The 23530-nt window shown below is 34.7% G+C and overlaps 1 protein-coding gene across 1 annotated transcript in view; it reads left to right on the forward strand.

Moving 5' to 3' along the window:
* Positions 1-12501: 12501 nt before the first annotated feature.
* The window catches only part of ST18 (ST18, C2H2C-type zinc finger), a 186444-nt gene continuing 175415 nt past the window's right edge, over positions 12502-23530 (forward strand). Inside the window, exons 1-3 of the mRNA XM_027894102.1 lie at positions 12502-12550; positions 17540-17630; positions 18607-18728. Coding sequence (XP_027749903.1) covers positions 18705-18728 — 24 coding nt within the window. The 5' untranslated portion in view covers positions 12502-12550; positions 17540-17630; positions 18607-18704. The remainder of the gene's footprint in view (positions 12551-17539; positions 17631-18606; positions 18729-23530) is intronic.

Raw genomic sequence — 23530 nt, forward strand, 5'->3', positions numbered from 1 at the left:
AGAAATGTATCAAAATCTTTAATAGATTTCTAAGAAGTAGGCACAGATTTTAAAGTGGAGGCAGACTGGTTTTTTGAAAGTCAAGCATTAAAATGGCAGTGTTAATGTCAGAATCAATAGAAATTACAGATGATTTACAGACCTTCAAGTTAGTTTGTAGAGTGATACTAGAGACTAAAATGTTTTGACAAGCTACTCAACCCAGCTTTTCAGGAACACTTGCAGTGGCAATCCCAGATGCTTTACCAGTTTTCCTGTTTCTCCTGACACCCAAGCTTTAAAGGAGGCAGTGGATCTTGTTACTCTGAGGGGGGCTATGATGCTATATGTACTGATGCAGTTAGGCTTATGATACATACATACATACACAGCTTTTGACTTCTCATTTTGTTCCTGTTGGGAGAGAGGAGACTTCTAATTATCTCTGCAGAGGCTTTTATAACTTGGTTTTCATTTTTCCTTTGTTCATTAGGTTGTAAGAGCAGGGAGTTTCACAGTTTTGCTCTTAGATATTGTGACATTATACTTTTAAATTTGTACAGTATCGTACACTAAAGGAATTGCCCCCAGTACATAGGCTTTTATCAGGATGTCTTAGACAAGGCACTTGTCTGTGTCTGACTGGTGATACTGATTCAGCATTTGTCTTGATGTAGTTTATTTTTTACTTCCGACAATTTCATACAGATTTGGAGGGGAGGAAAACCAAATCGAATCAAACAATATAAGGAACTTAATCACGTTTATGCATTGTTTTCTCTTGTAACAAGTTACAGAGAAAATCATCTGTGGAAACATTGTACCCTCATGGAGAACTGTGCAGTTCAAAAAGTCTTCTGCTAACAAGTTATTTTTTTATGTGGAAATATAGATTTTTCCTGAAAATTCATTTGTGGTATTGCTCCACAGTTATCTTTTCTCTCCTTACAGCAAAATTGCTCTATTTTAAACAAATTTTCATTTATTTCTATCTTTATTTGACAATAGACAGTAAACTTAAACTTGGAGTGAAAAGAAGCTGAAGACAGAAAAGGAAGGGTTTATAAATTGGATGATTGTACAGCTCAGAAATTACCAAATTATTATCGAGCTTCTCAAGGAAGCTGAGGACTTCAAATTTTCTACTTTGCAAAGACTTCAAGAAGAATATTACTCATCTTTAGTAAGGTTCTGTACTTTTACTGTTCATTATTATACTTTATATGGGAGAAAGATGATATTTTCAAATATAAAGTCAAAGTTTGAGATATGTGTATATATATACACTTAAGTGTATATGTGTCTATATATACACTTGAAAGCAAGGGAATTGTATCTTAATACAAATCTTTTAGATAAGGAAGCAAAATAAAACAATGTAAATGTTTTAATTATTTTGCATTGTATGAATTCTGAACTTGAATTTGAACTCTGTTAAGATCGTGACAGCAACCAAAGTAGTGTTTTCTGGATGCTGAATCCAGTATGTTTTGGTCTGCATTTCTGAATTCAGTTCCTAGACTAGGATTCAACAGTTTGAGTACTAAAGTCTGTTTACATTATATTTCCAAAGTAACACTGTTACAGCTCACATGTTGTTTGATAGCCCTTTTACATCATAAATAATGATTAGAAATCATAACTTAGAAAATAATTTTCAGAAGATGACAAAAAATTACCTGTTTTGTAGACTCTGAAATTTTGTTTTCTGTAGGAAAGTTATTTCTGATTAAAGTGGTTGTTAATTTAAATAAGATTGCAAATGAATGCTGAATGGGAGAAGATATAAAATGTCAATTTCTTGTATTCAATTGTATTAGTCATGCAGACTATAAATTACGGATGATTAATGTGCACCTGTTCTGAATAAAATAGAACAGCATTTTATCAACACTTGCTGTAATCTTCTATTAGAAATGTGGAAACATCCTTCTTCATTCTCCAAATGTACTTTTAATGTACTTCAAGTGCTTCAACTTTAAAACATTCCTAACTGCTCCATAATGATATAGCATCGTTCATTAATTACAGTGAAATACGCTTAATAAATGAGGATGAAATAACACTGTCTGCAGTGTGTCAACACAATAAATCTGTATCTCAGAAGGTGGCAGTTTGATATGTACTTTGTTTGCATTATAAATTGATGAGGATGTAGTACATGTAAGGCAAATTACAGATCTATTGAAAAAGGGTAAAATGTCATAACAGTGTGTATGCTTTTGATTAGTGAGTTTAGCAATGAAAAATGTCTTAATTCATAGGTGGAAAGAGAAAATGTGCTGAAGTACTACGTATGTTTATGTTTTGCTATGTTTATTATCTATAATTTAAAATACCTTTTAGTTCTGCATTTCTTATTTAAAAATACATTTTCAACAACAACAAGAAAGTCTCAGACATCAGTTTCTAGAGACTTCATGATTGCAGAATTAAACCTTAAAACATGACCTAAAGGTTCAAAAGATGAAGAACAAAAACACTGAAACTTTTTTTTCCTAGTTCCATAACTGTGGGTTTAATGAGATGGGAATTCTGCTAACCTCAGTTATCCTAAATTTGGTATTTCTCCCCTGAAAACAGCATCTTTTGCTGAACTTTTTATAATAATATCACTGTGTATGTTAAAAATAGACATAACAAAAGCAGCCAGCTTATAGCTTGGAGTTCCCTGCTCTTTTCGAGTCAGACAAACTTTAAGAAAAAGTTAGGAAGAAATCGTTATTTGGAGTTTGTCCAAAACATGTTCATTAGTGTGTTCTATGATGGCTTAAAACCCTGTTTTTCTCTATTTTTAGCATGTAAAATAGTTATAGCTGACAAAAGAGCCTTCACTAAACACTTTCTACGTCTTTTTCATGTAAATTTTGACCTGTATAAACATATACACAATTTTTAGGAAAATACAGTATCTCCCTACTCTCACCAGCAAAGAATGACTTTCAAGAAAAATGGACTCACAATGTAAAACAGACTACATATTTCCCGTTAATAAGAATAGAGATGTCGTGTTTAATAGTAGAACTTCACCCTCATTGAGTTTACAGATACTATGAAAAGTATTCATAATAGACAGTTGCCAGATGCTTGATGACTATTGTTTTTGGCTCGTAAACAGCAGCCGGATATGCAAAACCAGTGAAAGGGTGAGCCCTCAGGTTTTGCATACAGGCAAAAGTCAAAACATTTTCATGAAGAGGAACCCTCTGTGCCAGTGTGAAATGACTTATGGAGCTACACATTAAATACTCTTAATACACTTTAATACTCTTAAATACACTTTCAACTGTAAAACATTTTTAATCCTTGATTTACTCTTATAGCAAAAAGTGCATCTGAGAGAGCTTTCAGATAAACTTAATTTAGAAGAAAATTATAACTATGTGCGATTGCAAGGCAAACCAAGGAATTGGACAAATGAAAAAACAGTTTCCTGAAAAAAATAAATAATTCTGAGTTTATGTGAAAATAATGGTATGTGTCCTCCCTCTCCTCCTGTCTCCTCATGAGAATCCTGGTAGGTAACTTTGTGGCTGAGGTGTACTTTGAGTGACTCAAAGAAGCAAATCATCAGATAATGGAAAGACTGTTTTCTGTTATTCATTCACAGCAGATCAAAATATGAAGATAAATTTTTACCAGCAGTTCAAGTTTTGCACTAAACCCTAGTGCTTCCCTCATAGTACAATTTACTATTCCACATCATGTATAATATTGAAAATCAAAGAAAAGAACGCTAACAAAAAAAATTTTGCAAGTCTTCTTATTGTTTCGCTTCCATTTTAAAATTATGAAGTGAAATCCTACTTTCTCAAACATCTATTCCTTTAATATTAGTTATGAATTTTGTTATGTATAAAATAATTTGAAAATCTCTTGGCAAATATTACATAATTACAATAATCTAATAAAAGACTCCGTCACATATGTGTTTGCAACTACAAATTAATTGTGGCTTTTCTCCTTAGAAATAATTGAAATTAAATTCAGTTCTTGTGACTTCTTTCCACTCAAATTGTTTCTGACATCACCAGTGGAAATACTTTTAGGTTGATTTGAAAGGGGTGAGCACACAAAGCAGTCTGCTGAGAACAATTTACATCTAACAAGGTTATATGTTCTCTCCTAACCTGCATACTTTGTATGAAGATATTTCAGGTGTTGTGGTGCATAGTCTCCAATAAGAGTACACCACACTAATTTCCTAGAGACAGGGAAATATGAGCTAACAATCTGTTGAAGGCCTGCCAGTAGTTCATGGAAATGATGACAGTTCTATTCAGACAAGGCTTCTTATATGTAATGTCTTAGTTTCTCCTTTCTTATTATTACTTGTAGTCTCTGTATGAAGAATGTGTTCATTGTGCCATTGTGGTGCTTGTATTCCCTGCAATGTTTTGATTTACTGCTGTGGGAGCAGTTAGGTCACAGGCACACAGTTATGATTTCAAAAAAGGATAATTCACCTTATTAGGAAAATTGAAATCCAAGTCTGGTGGTATGTATACAGAAAACAAGGCAATAGCTGAATAAAAGCAGATCTGCCTTTACTTTTAAATATCATATTTTGCAAAATAAATCTATATATTATACGGATACAAGATTCTTTGTCCTGACATTTTGTTTCAGTATGGAGACTACCAACTTTCGGGAACTGCAATTAGCTTCTTAAGCAAAAGCTGGGACAAAGCAGGCAGTTATCCTCTGAAGGGGCTAACCCACTAAAAGATATAATTGTAGGCATTATCAGTCAGTTATAGATTACTGGAACAGAAATGAAACACTGGGAATGAAAAGCCTTCAGAATTTTTATGATTAATTATAATCCACACTTATTTTTGATCATTTAAGAAGACACTTTTCCATAGGCCTCTGTGTTGTGACCAGGAGAATTCCTGTGTTATGAAATATTCTAGGACAGTGTGTTTTCAATTTCTGTGCTGAAGCTGTTCCTTTTTAGAAGATTTAACAAGATTAATATCACTTACACAAGAAGTATTTAATTGTTAATAATGAAGATCATTTTAAAATTTTATGGATAAGATGTTCCCATAGAGAAGATACCTAGGGTTCAGAACTTTTGCATATATGTTATTATTTTGTCATTGAAACAGAGTCAGGTCATCAATGTGTCCACTTAGAAGATGATGTTACAAATCTTCTCAGACTGAACAGGCAATTGAACCTTGGTCTAACCAGGAGCTAAATGTGTTAAGTCATTTTTAAGTGGTTCAGGATAAATGGATAAGAAAGTGCTATTGCTTTATGTAGTCATTTTACTGAGGAGGATTACACTTTTACATTCCATGGTCCTTCCACTGCTTCAAGAGAAACCATCACCTTCCCACTTGTATACCTACTTCAAGTACTTCACCTTTTCATGAAGCCCATTAAAATGAATCATACAATTTTAGGAGATGTTAGAGTCAAAAAGTAACCTTCACTTAGAAACTATTACTTTAAGCTTCTTCTACTTTCCATCTGAGAAAGTTTTTCTGCAGTTTTATAATTTTTTTCCCTTTGCACAACAATCTTTTTCCCTTTGCACAACAAATACCTGTGAGGTATGGTCTGTTCATGTAGTCAATCATAAATAATTGATTTATATTTAAATGGTGGGGTTTATTTATTTTACTGTGGAAACCATTAAGGAGTGTCTTGCTTTCAATAAGCCTATGTAAGTAAATAATAATAATGTTTTATAGACTGAGAGAACTGTGATTAAATTTCACTTTTATATAACTCCAAAGTGATTTACATCCAATAAATATAGCTTTAATATCCCTAAAACTTTCTGTTTTGTCCAGAACATTAATAATTAGGCACATTTGGTACTAGGAAAGGTTTAAATATACAACAAAATGTTGGAAAAATTCATAATTTGTCCCTTAGAAACTCTTGCTACAAGATATTGTTTGTTAATAAGAGAGGCTTGTGGTGTCCTTAAAGGAAATAAAAGGAGACATAAAAAGTCTCCTTAAAGGAGACCTAAAAAGTTAGTATTCACTATGTAAAGGTTTATGATGCTGATTTCTTTACTGACAGAAGGAAATTCGTAATTCCTTAATTTTAAAAGTAAACACATATTAGAATGGTACACATCACTATGCATATCTGTCAAGTAACCCTTAGCTTTATTCTGCTTTAAAATCAAGAAAATACAAAATCATTTCTTTTCTCTTTTTTTCCTCTAGTATTTTGAATGTTTCCAGTATTTCAAAATAGTGTCTTTTCTGATTAGTTTTCTAGGTAAAATGTTATATTTTATATTTCTTTTGTATTACTGATGAATTTAATTTCTATCAAGTTTAGTAAGGAAGGAGCTCTGTTCTCATGGATTTTTGATATATGTGTGTAATATCTTTAGGAGCCAGTGGACTTCATGCTAGCTCTACTTTTGACTCTTCTGGCTTACTCCAAGCTTCTTCTCATTACTGTGATCCTTGAACTGTAATCAATGATTTGTAAAGTGTGGAAGAAATTAAAATTCAATTCTCAAAATACCGATTTGAAGACTTGCTTTACTTTTATCTCAACCCCAAATCAGGAACTTCAGAGTGTTTGGTTATTAAACTAAACTAAGGAGTTCTGTGTGATATTTCACTAAGGGAAACAATTTAGAGTTACAAGAATTTATGTCTCAGAGAAGAAAATCTGCATCTCTACTATTCCATAAACAACTCAGATTAACGAGCCATAAATTAGCAGAAGAACAGCCCACAAGGGCTAGGACTTCCATTGACTCACCAGGAAAGTAAAAAAGTTGTCAGGACAAAAGTGGCATAAAAGTGTGTTTTTCTAACTGTGCTAAATCTGTTTTGTATTGGAAAGGTTACCTTCTTTCATGGTGTAATGGGGCAAAGTCATAGGAGGAGTATCTGTGTTTTTTTTAAAAAATTTTATAATATCTGAAAATATAGCTTTAACTGAAGTAAGATCATGAAATTGTGAGGGGAAAGGGATGACCAACCATATATTTAATGTCCTCGTTTTTCTGTCTACCTCATGGTCTCTCAAGGACCCATCAGAGACACTGGGATTTGGACTCCTCTTTGGATGCAGAGCTGAGAAAATAGCAGAACCAGCAGCCTCTGAAGAGGTAAAGTGGAGGTCATATTTGAGAATATTTACTCAAAGTGAATACATAAAAAGTAGGAGGTGTACAGATACCTCTCCCTTTTACATGTTTGAGTAATTTGGACAACAGAGTAAGACTGCTGCAGCATTGTTGTCAGGTAGGTAAGCAGAAGGATGAATCTCTCCTTCCTCCTTGTAAAGTGTTAATAATGAGTGATTGTGAAGAGAGTTTTGTGTTCATTTTAGCCACAGGAAATAGAATATTTTATCTCCTCTAGTAAATTTTATTTTTAATTTAATAATTTTAATGGACTAAATTGAATTTTTAATGTCTAGTTAATGTATCTAATTAGTATTTTGGAGGGCTAGATAAATTAAATTGGAGATACAGAAAATCTTGTCATTTGTTTGACCTTTCCACTACTCCATTTCCATGAAGTTTTGGCAGCTCCTTCCCCTCAAAAGAAAACAATGTGCCTGTAAGAAATGGTTAATGCTACCAAGGTGTTCTGTGGTGCTTTAGTTAGAAAATATAATAATGCATGTTTAATTCCAACTATGATTCTGGTTGTGTAATTCTGGGATGTCATTTTGAAACAAGACTCTGTTCAAATCCATTCAGTTATCAGTAATTCTGTTTTCTGGGCTATGTGGGATATTTTCCCATCTACAAGAAAGGACATTTATACCCATGTATTTCTCCTATTCTCCTCCCTCTTCTAGTTAATGACTTGACAGTTCCTGCTTCTGATCTCTGACAGTTATATTCTTTTGCAGAATCTGAAAGTCCTTTTCCTGAAGAACTCTGGAGGATATTGTACTTCTTGTCCTATGATCCTAGGGTGTCTTTTTTTTAAGTTGATGTAACTTGCTACTATTTTTTTTTTTTAAAGACTGGAAAGAATGGTCATATTTTGTCCCTCACTTATCACAAATTACTTCTTTTGGGACTTTTGCGAAGGAGTTCCGGAGTAGCTGTAACAGGCTGGAGAATCTGTCACAGTTTTTTTATTTTATGACTGAGAGCAGGTAGTGAGGGTAAGAATGCAATCTGCTGCCGAAAAAGAGCCACTTCCTCCCAGAGTAGCATTTCACTTCCTTCTCTCTCCAACGCTCACAAAAACTTAGGCGTTTCAGGAGCTGTCTTTACTGTGAAGTTACTTATGAAGAAATGCTTTAGTTCACCACAACAAAAAATCTACAGGAACATCAGAGGAGAACAGAAAAAATTAAGCAGGCAGGCCTTTTTGTCTTTCTCACAGCTTTAAAAGATGAGCTTTTCCTAAGCAAATTTACGAGTAATTTTAATGAAATTTGTATATGTGTGGTTTATTTTGATCAACAAATTCACTTTTGAATCCAAAGCTTAGTCTTTGCGGCTTGTATTCATTTTCATATTAACATGCACCTCGGTTGTACAGTATTACTAGTAACCATTTATTGTGCTTCTCCTTAAAAAGCAAGTATAGGCTGCCTACTTTACAAAAAAAATAAAATTCTCTTTAATTCCATTTCAGAGATGTGTGCCATTTATAAACAAACACATGGGGTTTAAACTTTAATCTCCTGGTGGTTCTTGGTTTCTCCCATGTCCTTTCTAAAAGAAAAATCCACAATTGATTTACATTTATTCTTGTTTCCTCATTTCTATCTTTCACTACTGTATGGACATGTTTTTATTTCACTACAATACTTGCTCCTCTTCTTCTTTTTCACTGTTCCATTTTACTCATTTATGACTGCTAGTTTGTTTTTTTTTTTAGTTGTTGTTGCTCATCAGTTTCTACAGCTGCTATTTTTACTGTTATTTTTAAGTGTCCCTTAAGGAACCTTGACCTAATACAAAGTTTAAAGTTCTACCCTCTCTTTTCCATGACTTCTAACACCTTAATTATGTGATTATCAGTACACTACGATCATTACACAGTGAGACCTGTTATTCTTGTTCCTGTTTATCACTTTGGGACAGTCACTACTGCATGTGACATAGGGTAATCAGGCTGATCTATGCCAACACTATACCCACAGCATAAATCCACAGAGAGCTAGGAATTTTGGTGGGTGAAGGTTGGAAGAGATATTATCTGACTAGTTCCCTTCTGCCAATAATGTGAATATGTCTTATTCTGTCAGTCTTTCCCAGCAGCATTACTCAGAACACTGAGTTTCCACCCTCTCCCTCTCCAAGTTCTTTCCACTGAATGTTCGTGTCAGTGATCATAGCCAGCAGTACACCAGGACTTCAACAGTGATTTTTTAACAAGCTTTGGGGAAGCAAACACTGAACACTTAATCCAAATCAATGCAAAACTCTTCATGCAAATAGCCTAGAGAGCAAACGAATGCATCAGCTGTTACATAAAGGAGTATTTCCTCATTCCTGATTGTCATAAATTTTATTGTATATTTAATCTCTTTTCCAAACCTACCAAGTGAGTGGATCTCAGTATATTCATTATACACTGGCCCACTCTGGTCCTGATGTCCAGGCTTCCAAAATGTTCCTCTCGTTATCCTATAGGTTCATCTTCCATTACAGGAGCCCCACTGCTGAAGACTGGAAAGTTTGTTTGACCAGTTTTCTCCCCCCAGTTGCACTCAAGACAGAAGTTTGCTCCATTAATGAAGTGTGCTGTTCCTTGGGCTGGTTTGCTCCCTCCAGTTTTAAGTTTAGACCTCCCCTTCCCCCACTACTGTAGATATTGAATCCCTTTTAATACTTTCCTGCCTGTGGAAAAATTAGAAAATTTCAGATTAAATGTCTTTTCTAGCCTTTAGTATTTCTCAGTAGCTGAAATTTTTGTTGCGTTTTTCTGTTTATTAATAGAATGATTGTGGTACAAGGGCACATAATTATGCTAAGTTTTGCTTGTGCTTATGGTTTTGCTGAGGATGCTGAGCAAAGTCTCTAATCTATCCCCTAACTCATGACATCTTTTATTTGTGCTTGAGATAAGCAAACATATAGATGCTTGCCTGAGGTAACACCAAGCTGTAAGTTGCTGGCAGCCTAGAGGAAACTATAATTTATTTTTCTTAATTGTGTTATTGCTTACTTTATATTTCATTAAAAATACACTCAGAATACCCAGTTGGGGTTATGTTTGATACTGCAGGATCACCTAAATATTTGAGATTCTGCAATAATTTTAGAGATTAAATGCTGACGTCCACCAACAATTAAAGATTATTTCCCATATTTTATCCATAAGGAAACACTATAAATTAAAATCTTTGAGTGTTGGAATGAGGGAGAGTGTAAAACCTTCTAAATTTACTATCTTTGTTTGAAATTTGTTCCAAGATTCCACCCACTAAAAAAATAATGACTTTTTGATACTCTCTTTACGTGTAAAATCTATGCAGAGTTTTTGTTCAATAGGACTAGTGGATGCTAAATATAATCAGAATGCTGGATTGAGGAGAAGGTAATACAGAGTTTAAGACATTATTCTTCCAATTTTTCTCTTTCATAGATGTCACTCTCAGGAAAGCAAATTTTTTTTTAATTCTGTGACAAATTTGTGTTATTTTTATAAGCAGGGTGCCTAAGATTCGTAAGGTCAAAGTGTTGAAACTTGTTCCCAACCACTTTCAACACAGAAGTGAAGTTTTCTTGTTAAGGAAAGTGAAAGTCATCCCACACTCAACATCCATACCACTTGAGACTGTAAGCACCAGGACTCTGTAGTCCCACCATGGTGGGTGGCTCCTCTGAACTGACAGGTACCCCATGTTGACTTCAGACACACACACTAATGCAGATGTTTTCCCTTCTGGTTTGACCCTAACTTTCCCCGAGCAGAGCCTCAGGCAGAATTCAACTAATTAATTTATGACAAAATGCATCTCTGATCAGGATGCCTCCAGAGAGGGACACAGAATAAAGAAATGTGGCATATATACTCTTACAGTCTAAGTTTCGTGCCCCTCACGTGACAGTTCCCCTCAGTAATTATATTAGGTTTAGCAGTCTTCATATTCTTTGTTGGATCTCTTCATTGTCTCTAGGCAGGCTGTTTATTCTCTTATCTCTCAGGTGGCAGCTTCAACCTTTCTTGCTTCCATATTTTTCCAATGTAAACCAACTTTGGAGCCGCCTTAAGCAGGTAAAAGTTCAGCACATCTGGGTGAAAGTTCACAACTAATGGCCCAAAGCTTCAGCAGGTCTAGCTACCAGTGCTGTATTAATCAAAGTCACTGATTTCCTTTATTTCTTTACATTTCTGAAAAGGGAAACTCTTCACACGGAACCTTTTCTAGCATTGCCAATGGAGAAATTCCTATTTAGAAAGATCTGATGTTAAACTATTAAAGAGAAGTCACGCCTAAATCCTTCTGAGCCTTTGTAGATCTTAGAGAAATTGGTTTTGGTCTTATTTGTTAAATTCAATTTTATATTAGACTAGTTTTAGTCATGGCTTGATTAAAAAAATTGATGAAGGCAATTCTAGTTAATGTTATATGAATCAGAGTGTATGAGTGTATCTTTTTTTCCCCATCCAGTTATGTTGCTGTATACTCATATGATGCTCTGCACTGTTGTTTAAGTTCTGGTGTAGACCGATTTGGACATAAACAAAGTTCCCCAAAACAGAATATGTGAGACAGGAATTTTGTGCTGGTTGACAGATAGACATGGACACTGAAACTAAGCAGCTGAAAGCAGACCATAGTTCTATGCCTTAAAAAATGCACTCAATATACACAAACCAGCATTTTAGATTCATAGTTCTTCAACCTTTTCCTCTCAAAAGTACAAAATAATCAAGATGGGCTTGACAAAAAAAGATGGTGTGAGGAAGTTCTGAAGAACATAAACCAAGAGAGTTTTCTGAAAGAAGATTTATATCTTGCATAAACCAAGTATAAAATCAAGTATTAACTGAACTGTTAAAATGTGAATTTCTAAAACATATTTCATATTGAATTTAATATAATATTAAGGAGACATTTACATTTGACTTTCAGATTTCAAAGTCCAGTTTAAAAGCAGTTTACAAGGAAATAATTTAGCTTGGAAAAGACATTTAAGAACATTGAGTTCAATAGAAAACGAATTTTTAATTAAATAATATAAGTTGAGTAGTACTGCATCTATTTTCTGAAGATGTTTTCTCCAAAAGGCAACAGTTATTCGGGAGAAAATTATCAGTAAGGCGTGAACTGCATTGAGATATATAAGCTTTTGAAGGGCTGAAAGACTGGAAGTAAATAATAAAGATCACAAAGAGGAAGTAAATGCAAAGTAACCTGCAGGCAGTAAGTAAATCTGTGTACATTGGAGTGGAAGTTTTGAATATGAGTACATGAGAAAAGAAGAAGCTGCTGCTGAGGATAAAGTTGGTCACATGAGCTCAAAGTTTGTGGAAACTTGTGTGTCTGTGTAAGGGTCAGGTTTTAAGATCAGAGTTCTTCAAAAGTTTGTCACTATAAGCTTCCCTTTTGCAAAGTACCACCGTGCCCTTGGAGCTGTTTTTCTAACTTCTAACAAGTAAGAGGTTTTTTTTCTTTTCTTTTTAAAGGAAAATAAATTTAGTGTGAAATGATGTTGCTATAGGTGTTTAAAAGAAGGTGGGAGCCAGGGGAAAATGTTAAAGACAGAATGTGAAAAGTTAATATGAAACATAGAAAGCTGGTGATTGTGTATGTATAAGACAGAAACTTTGACACTTGTCTTTTGGTTTTGTAATTGTTACTAAAAGCCGTTATGCAGATCCAGATAGGAAATTTCATGTTTACAGAATGAATGGGATCTGGTTTTTATTAGATAATAAAGTATGAACACATGATCTATGGTGCTAAAGTGGCAACTTCCTCTTTGGCTATAAATGAAGGAAAACTGTTCTTGTTTTCATTTTTAAGTTTAGTGGAAGGTAGTGATTCAGACAGTGTGAACTGAAATACAAAAGGATTTTCAAAAGTGAAATGAATGACTTTTGCTTTTGTCAATATGCTGCAGTCCCACAAGAAAATTTGTGAATACCTGAGGTGGGCGGCTTGCCTCCCAGTCTCCATTTCTTTCAAATGGTTTGAGAAATTAAAAAGATTGTTCTCACACTCAAGGTGCAACTTTCATTTGTGGATACCCTCAGAAAAATGTCCAGAATGTCTCTCAGAGAAAACTATCCCATTGTCAAATCCTTTGTCATAAAGAGTATTTGTAGATTGTGCTCTCCTAATATTTTAATCAGCCTTCAGTAGAGTTATTAATTTTTTTTTTAATATATCATAGCAAGCAAATAATTGGAGCTGTTGAGGAGCTCATTCTTATCATCACATGCCCAAAATATGAGGAGGATGAATTTTCTTGGGAATTACTTATATGTGTCCAAAACACTCGTGATTTCATGACTAGCTGAAGATGCCTCTTCTGGTAATTCATAGTGGCTACTGAAAACCATAAAGAGGCAGGCATGGTTTATTTTCAGTTTTCTCAAGTTTTGTGCAGAGGACAGTTTAGTTGCACAGGAGAGTCCAAAACTTCAAGTCCAAATAAAACGAGATCAGAGATATCTGGTGTGGGGTTGGCATGACAACAACATTTTGCAAAGCAAATTATGCCTTGGTTTTTTTTTTTTTTTTATTTGTTGTTTTTTTCTTCCTGAGTTTGTTTCATTTTGCTTTAGCTTTGTTTGTTTGTTTGTCCCCAATGGATTCTGAGTTATTGACTCTCCTCCTTACACTATAACCAAGGATAAAACTATATTCACTACATTGGTAAAGTCTACCTTACAGATCTTAAATCATTTTAAAAAAACCCCAACTGTAACACTGTTAGACACGTGTTCAGTATTTTTCCTTTTCTGTTGTTCAAGCTGCCTTTACAGGAATAGGCTAGGTGTTAATTTGTGTGCCCAGAGAGGTAGTATTTTGATTAAATAAAGTAAGAGGCTAAGGAGAAACTACTGGTCCTACAAAGATGGAAATTTGTCTGTCATTTTTGTTTCTTAACATTTTGCCTGGGAAAATATTCCTCATTGTATCATTCAGAACCTCAAAAAATTTTAATTTTACCTGCAGATTAAAAATTCTTCAGGATCCTTGAAGGGGAACAGTGGGCACTGCTTTATGATTTTAAAAGTAACAATAATAATAATTTTAATGTGAAGCATGTCTCTATTCCTTCTCCAGACAGATCCATGAGATACTTTTTTTATTAATTTACTTTTCGTAGAGAATAAAACTGAAAAGGGGCTAAAATAAAAGCACCTTCCCTATCCATTCTACTGGTGTTCAAGAAGTGGAGGAATTACTATCTTTGTAATTATACCCTTAGATAAATTTTTCAACTCTCTTATTATCTCTCATGACATGACTCCACTCACACCACTCACCCATTTATGTAGAGTCCTCTCTCTGCTTCACATTCCGCTACTGCTTTTTTCTCTCTAAATGACCATGACAACAGAATGTTAATAGATAGAATTTATGCTAAGTATTAATAAACTAACTAATGCAAGAGTTTAAAACCAGCACCTTTAGAAAGTTTAGCTTCTCTAAGTAATCCCATAAACCACAAAAATTTGCAAGAATAGCAAATGTACTATTCTATTTGCATAACAATTAATAAGGACTTTCTTGTAGATGTTATCTTTCCAAAGAGAACCCATTCTGCTGAAAGAACTGTCGTCTCCTGACTGTTAAGTGGAATTGAGTCATCTGGAATCAGTATCATTCTACAAGGTTTCACCACCCTGTTCAGGATTATACAGATTTGAGACAGTAGCCTGCCATGTTATGGGTGGATCCACCTCTTCCATCTGAGACCAAATTTCAAAACCCTAAATGATTATTTAAAACGTCATTTTTCTTAGCAGGTATTTGAATGGAGCAGTCAGGAAATTCAGTTTTCCCTGACATCTGACAGCAGCAGGATGAGGTAGGTATGTGCATGTAAAACTCAAGTATGTCTAAATGTGAACCCGTAAACTAGGCTGCCTGGGTTAAAATGATTCAACTCCCTGCAGCCTCTGGAAGGGAATATTTTTTTGTGCCCTTAAAAAAAGAATACTTCTCTACTTTCTTTGCTGTTCTCTTCCTGAACATTCTAATTCCTTCATTTTCCTCTAGTTCTCCAAGTAGGGTTAGCAAAGGCAAAACAGCCTTACAGGATATTCTTAAGTGAAATAAAAGTAAAAAAACCCCTATATTTCCATACCAGACTTCTTTGCTTGTTGTTCTTCCTTCATGACAACTAAGAGAGATGATCAGAAGGACAGGAACAAGTAAAACAGAATCACATGACATGTAAATCTCTCTAGCTTATCTTGGCAGAGCACAAATATCTAAAGTTTTCTGAATATAACCAGGTTTTTTGTGTTCTATATGCCATCAACTGAAATTTGGCAAAGTTCCTTTTTTTGTTTTTTGGACCCTTTCAGGACCTGCTTCTTGTTCTTTAGAGACATTTCTTGTTCACTCAGTTTTAAGTTCTGTCTGAAAATGTAAAAGTCATTGGTTTCTTTTCGGTGCTTTACTGTGAATAGAACTAATTAGTCTTAAAGCATGTCCAGACAATATCTAGTATCACTAATCTTAGGCATGCAATTAACCTTACTTCTTGCTCTTTACATTCAGTAAGACTTAAACAGAAACTTTTGGTGAATATTTCCTTAATATTTGGTTTTAAAGTATACCATATGTGCTTATACATAACACATCATTGTAATAAGACCAATCTATAACAAAAATTTTGAGATAGCTATCTAATTAGCAGTAAATTTCTGAAAGTTTTTGTATGTGAAAGGATATAATTATACATATTCATATGTACTTTTGATATTAGACTGAACCAAAACCTCTCACTCATGAGCGTCAGTTATTCGAGATGATTGTGACACAAATTGTAAACTGTGGCCTAAACCCAATGTTCTTTGGAGTCTGCACATTACTTTTGAAGGAAATCTACTACCTCATGCCCTGAACATCCGTGGTTCTGAATGATTTGGCTGTATGCTTTCAAAAATCCTTTGTGCATACACAGCAGTTTTATCTTGTAATACAATGAACTCAATATTGACAGGTCTGATATGCCAGATGCTTTCAACAAAGCTGCTAAGCTGTAATAGAGAATATAAGATTTGGGATCTTGGGTGACAGGAAAAAAAATCACTGATATTTTGCTTTAAGCAACAGAACTTGACCTGAAAACTAGTGACCAAACCATTGTCACGTAGAAATGCATATAAGGTTTCTGCCAAAGGCTAAGTCTCTTTTGTCTTCAAAGAATTGATTCTGCCTGAGCAAGTAATCTAATTTTCACAAGAAATCCAAAGTCCAGAAATGTAGGAAAAAATAAGAAAACTATATTAAGGTACTACAGTACCTGGGGACTTAATGCTGTTAGTTATTTTTGTTGTGTGTGGCTCTGTGTATAAATGTGCCAAAGAAAATATCCTCCATATTTATAAAGCACTGGACATAATAGTGTGTTAAACCAACACATTCCAGTATGTTTTCTATATCTGTTAAGGTATTCTCACCGACAGAAGGGCTTTTATTGCCTGCCCATATTAATGTAAAAGGTCTTTGTTGTGTCTCAACTTCAAAAAAAGATCATCATAAGAGAAGAAAGCAGTAACAACTGTTTGAAATCCAGAAATCATTGCTAAGTCCTTTCAGGGTGAAATTTGAAGTGGCTACATTTGCCATTTGGTGTTGTTTTAAAGGATGTCATTTGTCTTGAGTTGCAGTTGGGGGTCATGATAAAAAATATGCTGATTCCCTCCCTCAGCTGTTATTCTTAGGTTCGACCCTAACCCCTTTCAAAAAAATTCATTACTCACTACAGTAGTTTGTTTATTGGGAGTTATTAGTAAGGCTCTAGTCACTGTCACAACCTGTCAGCTCAAAATTGAACTGACTCAGAGCTTCTGCATTAGCAGATCTCATGGCTAGGCTTTGCGAATGAAGATTTGGGAAAGGTTCTACCCACGCTTGCTACATATGGTAGATTCGTCAATTTTGAAATTGTTGTAAGAGATTTACTAGTACCTGTTAGTAGACTGGCTGACTATGATCAGTAGTAAGGAGGTAAGACAGCTTTTCTCCCTCCACCCCCAAAGGGCACTAGAATCCTGCATTTTTATTTTGTTACTGAGAGTGTAAGTCTGAGGGGTTTCGCTTCTCTGTTGTGGAATGTGAGAGGTGCATGAATATGGATTCAGTTGATTCTTTGGGGTACTTCTTCAGAGATAAAAGTACTACTAGTCACCACACAAGAGGAAGGGATATCCACATCGGTTATAGAGTCTGCTCTACTCTACAGCTTTTTTCTAACTCAAATAGATTTTCCATATATGGATTATGTATTCATTTTAGATTTTAAATCTATATAGTGTCTGATGGCATTTATTAGTAGAAAATAACTTACTCTTGAAATATCTGTTCATTTTTTTTCTCCCTCTCCTCCCACATTGTTCTTTCATTGGGTTATGCTTTAGTTCCTGTTACCTGTTTTCTTTTTTTCAATACTTTTCAGGCCTATGAGGGTAAAGGGTTGAGAGTTTTGCTGGGTATCTTGAAGATGGCAACCATCTGCTTAGGGAATGTTCAGAACTGACAGTCTTCTGGTAAGATATTAAAACAGAGCAAGAGATCCATAGTCAAGGCCAAGATCAGGTTTTATACTTGATCTTGGTAAGGAATGCAATATCTTCTAGCTTCACATCACAAAACAAGGTTGCCAAAGAGAACTGAGACAGAAGGTGACTAAGGAGCCTGAAATTTCTGGGTAAGTTTGTTTAAGGTCTAAGATTTTGTGCTGACCACAGAAATATAGACAAATGCTGCAGCATTTCCATTTCTACTCTTTTGACTCAGCCTGACGTCGTCCATCCCACAGTTCCAGGTCCCTTAACATTGTTATCTTTTAACTAAATCAGTTTAGATATGTGCATGGAGCAACTGAATCACATGTGAATCATTTAATACATGAATCTTGTCCAGAAATTCCATTCAGTTTCTTCTCTTCTCATAGGAAGTTATCATATAAAATTATCAACTCATATGGTTTAAATCAAATCAGGATTTAAACATTTTCTGATAAATTAATGACATAGAGGTAACTGGAAATCAATTGACTAATTCCAACCTAATGCCAGCAGTACACTACACATGCCCCACCCCATACTTACAAAATGTTAATGAATACTTACACGGTTCTAAATACTCTTTTTAAAAGTAATGTCAAAAAATTTTTAATCTTGCGCACATTTCTTTCTCCCCTGTGTGCAAACCTTATATGAATCGTTACTGGCATGCCCATTATTTTTGGGTTTCCCCAATTGGCTGCCCTGGTGGAGGTGGGTTTGCTCCAGCTTTCTGCAGCTCCCAACAGTCTAGGATCTATGCACAGGTGACATAACAGCCCATGAGCTCATGAGTCCATGAGATAAACACAGATAAGATCCCTTTCCTATTACTGTCATGAGCAAAACAGACACGACTTAGGAAAACTTTTAATTAATCAGTCTGTGATGATTAATTAATCAGTCTGCACTGAAAGCAAGCATTATAAATGTTTCATTCTTCTTTCTGTTCTCTCAGATCCAGATTTTGAAGAGACACTTTTTGAGGAGGCCTCTGACTTTTTTTTTCAAGCTCAATGGAAGAGGAAGGAGGACAATGGCAGCTACAGCAGACGCATGGAATCCATGTCTGAAATACAGGTACAGTTGGGTAATAATAAATTTACGTAAGTTATGACAAACCTGCTAGCTAACCCTTCAAAACTGTGGTTTTGTCATACCTTTTTTGCAGCATTCAATATGTTTCTACTTTTCTAATCCATTTCTTCTATTCAGATGAGCATATGCACTTAGTAGCTTCTTGGCAACAATATTTGGTTCCACTTGCGCTGACGGTGTTATCAGCTCCTAACTGTAGATTGAAGGATACCTACCTTATCTACCTTAGTGCATCTGCAGGTGACGACAGGCTCAGAGATTTTATGTAAAATAAAGCTGATGTAGGTTGGAAGGAAGCTGGAAAGTAATATGAATTGACTCTTTCTAGCGAAATGAACCACAGAAAAATTTAAGGGTGATCTATGGATTTGGAACTATATTATAGAAACCAAGCTAAACTTAGTGTGGAAAACATAGTCAAATCAACATATTTAGGTTCTTCATAAAGAAATAAAAGCAAATTCTAGGATCAGTAGGGAATTAATTTTATGTAAAAGGGATATTATCTATTTCATGAAAGTTTTCTTTCAAGAAAAATGCTACCTTTTTATTTATTCACAGTTCTTCCCTTCATTCTATCACATCTTAGAGAGGTTGTGTTTGACTCTTGCAGTAAATGCCAGTACTCTATGGTGGTAAAACAGTAAGAAAAAGTATTGAAATGAATGGAACAGTCATTAGGGATTATGGATATAATTTGTCTGTAATATCTCTTTACTGACCTCAAAAAAAAACATTTAAATTCGTTACTTTTTTCAGATTATAATGCTCTAATTTTTTTTTCCTTTTTAGAGGCAGTATACATTTGTGAAACTCACCCTCAAATTTAGATTATGCAGAGCCTTGGGCTTTTAATCATAACCCATCTATCCTCTCTCTTTTAGACTGAAATAAATTCTGTATTCTTTACAATTACCATTATAATATGCACATTGTAGTGTTTCCACTGCATTGTTTACACTATTTTAAACACTATGAGAAATTTTTATGTTACTAGTGTAGTGTTTAGAAAGTGAATTTTTTTTACAAAACTTTCATAAATATCTTATTGTTTGTATTTCAGGGGTCCACCACTTTATTTGTCAAATTCTCTAACACAATAACATAGTAAGTATATGCCTGCAAAAGCATTGTAGAACTAGTTGGAAATAATTTTTCTCATCACATCAGTATTTCAAGTTTATAATGTAAAAAAGTTCTTTATTGCAAATGGACATATTGAAAACTTACATTAAATGGTTTTCTTTGCACTCTTTACCATTACTGACTTCAGTTTCAAAATGAAGTGTTTCAGTGGTTTCAAAACCAGCCACTCCCCTTAAGCAAGAGCTGATCCTGATGGGGCCACATTGTGTTGTTTTCTTTCTCCCCTTTCCCTTAACGTATTTCTGTCAAGACAAAACATCGTCATATTCAGCCCTCTGAGTAACTCAAATTCAGCTTTGAACAATTATTGGCTGCTTCAAAATGCATTGTAAAAATACTTCATATCCTGGTGTGTAAATATCTCAAAATTCTACAAGGACTTCTTTCAAGAGGCTGATTTATTCAACTGTTAACAAATGCTTTTGCAAGGCAGAGCAACATATTTTGTTAAGGACCTCTGAGAACAAGTTGAAAACTGCAGAGTTTGTGTCCCTTCTTAAAGAAACACAGATCTGTTCCATTTGACCTCCAAAATTAAGGGGGATTTTCTGTATTGTAATAATATACAAGACTAACTGATTTTGTTATGTCTTCAAACATAAAATTCTTGACCATTTCCCGTTGTTACCTGTGTACTGATTTTACAGGGAATTTCATTCTCTTGAAGAATTGGAAAATATAAAAAAGTTTTTAGATTATTAAGCTCAATGTGGTCACTACAAGGAATTTTCTGAATAATTCAAATCTGCAGTGCTTTTTTTTTTGCTTTCTATATTTTCTGTTTTCTGTCTTGCATTCTTCTTTCTTTCCTGTGTTGTTGAGGCAGTTAGAAATTACACAGATATGAGTTTCAACAGCTGCCAGAGCAAGCGCAGTCTCTGGTTCACCCTTGTGCTGAATTAATTGTTTGAATTCATGCGTTGCTGTCAACACAGCTGCCCAACACTCCAGAGTTTCCTTACCTTGGTTTATAAATTATTGATACTGGTTTGCAAATGCTTCAAGATGTAGTGCTTCTTTTAGTCCACTCTGTGAAGTGTTTAGCCAAACTGAACCATGCTGCAGTGCTGGAGAACAAGGAATTCTAAAATTTATTTGACTGGCAGCTCAGAGCAACCCAGCTACAAAAGTGATGGAGAAACGAATTTTGAGGAATTGCTCTGAGCCAACCCAAATTTAGAAATATCTGCACACAGAGTGGAAATTCCTTATTCTTGAACACTGTAAGTTGTTCTGTTAACAGGAGTTTATGTACAAATGACTAATTATGAAATACTAACATAAAACATCATCACCCTTCTAGCTGAATTTCTTTTGTTTTAAAGTTATAGAAGCATTCTTTCTTATCATAGCAGCTATAAATACCTTCCCTTAAATAAAATACTTTTCCCATAACTAACCTAATTTATACAACAGCAAGATTAATTTAGTGGGAACGAATTCATCTTTTCCACTTCTAATTTCCTAGCACAAACTCTTCTCAGAGTAAAGCTTAGAAGTTCAGCATTTGTATTATCTCCTTGGAAGGTTACTTGGAATTTTCTTGCATGTTTTCTTCTTTCTACATCAGTGAAAGCCTAAAATCCCTGAATTTTAGCTCTTTTTTCTATAATGTGGTGTAGAGTAGAAACTCCTCTATGCCAACCTATTTGAACTAGTGTTATGTACAGGAGAGAGTAAATGGGCTCTTCTCCCTGAACTATGTAATTTACAGGATGTTAAGGCTTTTGCTTCATTTTAAATGAAGAAATTATGTGCCTGTGTCTCCCTCTTGTGGCACGAAGATATTTTGACCAGAAGTTGTTAATCACAACAGAACCATTGGAAAAGAGCACAATATTTCATCTTCCATTGCTGTAAATTTTCTAACGTCCCATTTGTGTGCTCTTTTAATTGAACTGTTTAGAATTTTCCTTGAGGTGCAGTGAAAGTTTCAAGTTAAAATTTTGGCCAGATTTCTTTAGAAATCACTGCTATGTAGCTGACTATAAAGTGTGCCCAAAAGTAATCAAACGTTTGCAAGCACAAAGTCAATTGAAGCTTTTGTGCAACAGGAATTATAATTCAGAGGGAAGTGAAGACACAGACCTGTCATTCAAACATGAGGCTGGTAAGCATGAACAGAACTAATCATTAGCCAACCCTTAAACCACTAAATTACTTCAGTCCTTGTAGGTCAGTAACTGGGACAGAGAAGCACACACCCACAGAGTGGTCAGCACAGTCACAGAGTTTTAGTCTCCCATTTAAAAACAAAAGAAAGTCTTTGAGGTGCTCTTTTTTTCTGGACTGTAGAAACAACACAGTAAATAAGGAAAAATGTCCTTTGACTTTGAGTCAAAGACTCTTCTATCTCTGTTTCTGTAGCTGTAGTCCTAGGATCTAACTTGTATTCTTACAGCCTGAGTAAAACTGTATCTTTATATTCTGTTACCTGACACAGAAAGGATGCTCCTGGGAACCTCTTCTGGATTTGTGGCACTGTGTTTTGGTATTTTTTTTTTTTTTTGTCAACTACACGACATAAGCAGCAACCCCTGAATAAGGAAAGATGGACTTCAAAACACCTCACTACAGCAGAAACAAGTCTGAAGTTTATGTGTCCCAGGTGAATGCCTTAAGCATACCCTAAAGTAGACAAATGTCATCTTGTCGTTATCATAAATAGGATAACTTTTTGCAGAAGAGGTTACTAATGTGCAAGCACAGAATTCCTAGTCTGGTGGTTGAGGGCATTTCAGAAATCTAAGCAACAATTTCTCTAAGTCAGATGAAGTACAGATTTGAAAACAAGAGTACTGGCTGCAAGGAAAATGATTTATTTGCAGTCATACATGAAGGATTTTCACACCTGTCAAAAAAAGAGGGGGAAATATTTCCAAGTTTCCAGAAACTTTCTGTAAAATCTGATGATATACCTGTTCAAAGAATTGGGATTTCCATGATTTGGCACTGTAGGTGTGAGAGACAGAATAATGTCTAAATTAGCATGAGACCATGGAGTAGTTGTGACTTATGCTGTGAGCAGTTTAGGTGTTTTGGGATCAGAGCTCTCCTTTTTTGAGGATACTATAGTTATCTCAGTGCTTTTGCAAGCCTGAATACTCAATAGCTATTATAAGCATTCTTATAATAGCTTATATTCTTTTTTTCCCATTTATAAAATACTTGAAAAAAATTTTTTTGTCATGAGAGGTTAAAATCTAAATCGAATAAGCATTTTCAGTACATTTTGTGTGGAAAAGTTTATCATTTTTTCCCCCATTCACAGCTTGGTAAGAGACCAGTTCCTTTTATTTTGTCCCTGGTAAGTTCCACTTTCTGGTTCTTGTATACAAGAAGGATGTTTGAAATACTATCTGAAATGCTTAAAAAGAAAACTAGTCAGAAAGTGGGTTTATGATAGTTCTTGGGGCATAGCAAAATGCCAGATCAGAGTTAATAGAGAAAAAAATTATAAACCACCTCTATAAGTCAGTGTACATGTTGAACTGTGACTAATTTTCGCTTGTCAATACACGGGGTTAACATTTCTTTCTTATCCTGGTAAGGTCAGATTTAGATGTTTTAAAGGAATTTCCTCCATTCTTGATGTAATGGTAAGGTAATGGCCAGTCTTCGCGAACGAAGAACCGGGG

Source organism: Empidonax traillii, unplaced genomic scaffold, assembly GCF_003031625.1.
Source record: "Empidonax traillii isolate 1590-97213 ecotype Southwest subspecies unplaced genomic scaffold, ASM303162v1 scaffold416:size516265, whole genome shotgun sequence".
NCBI lineage: Eukaryota > Metazoa > Chordata > Aves > Passeriformes > Tyrannidae > Empidonax > Empidonax traillii.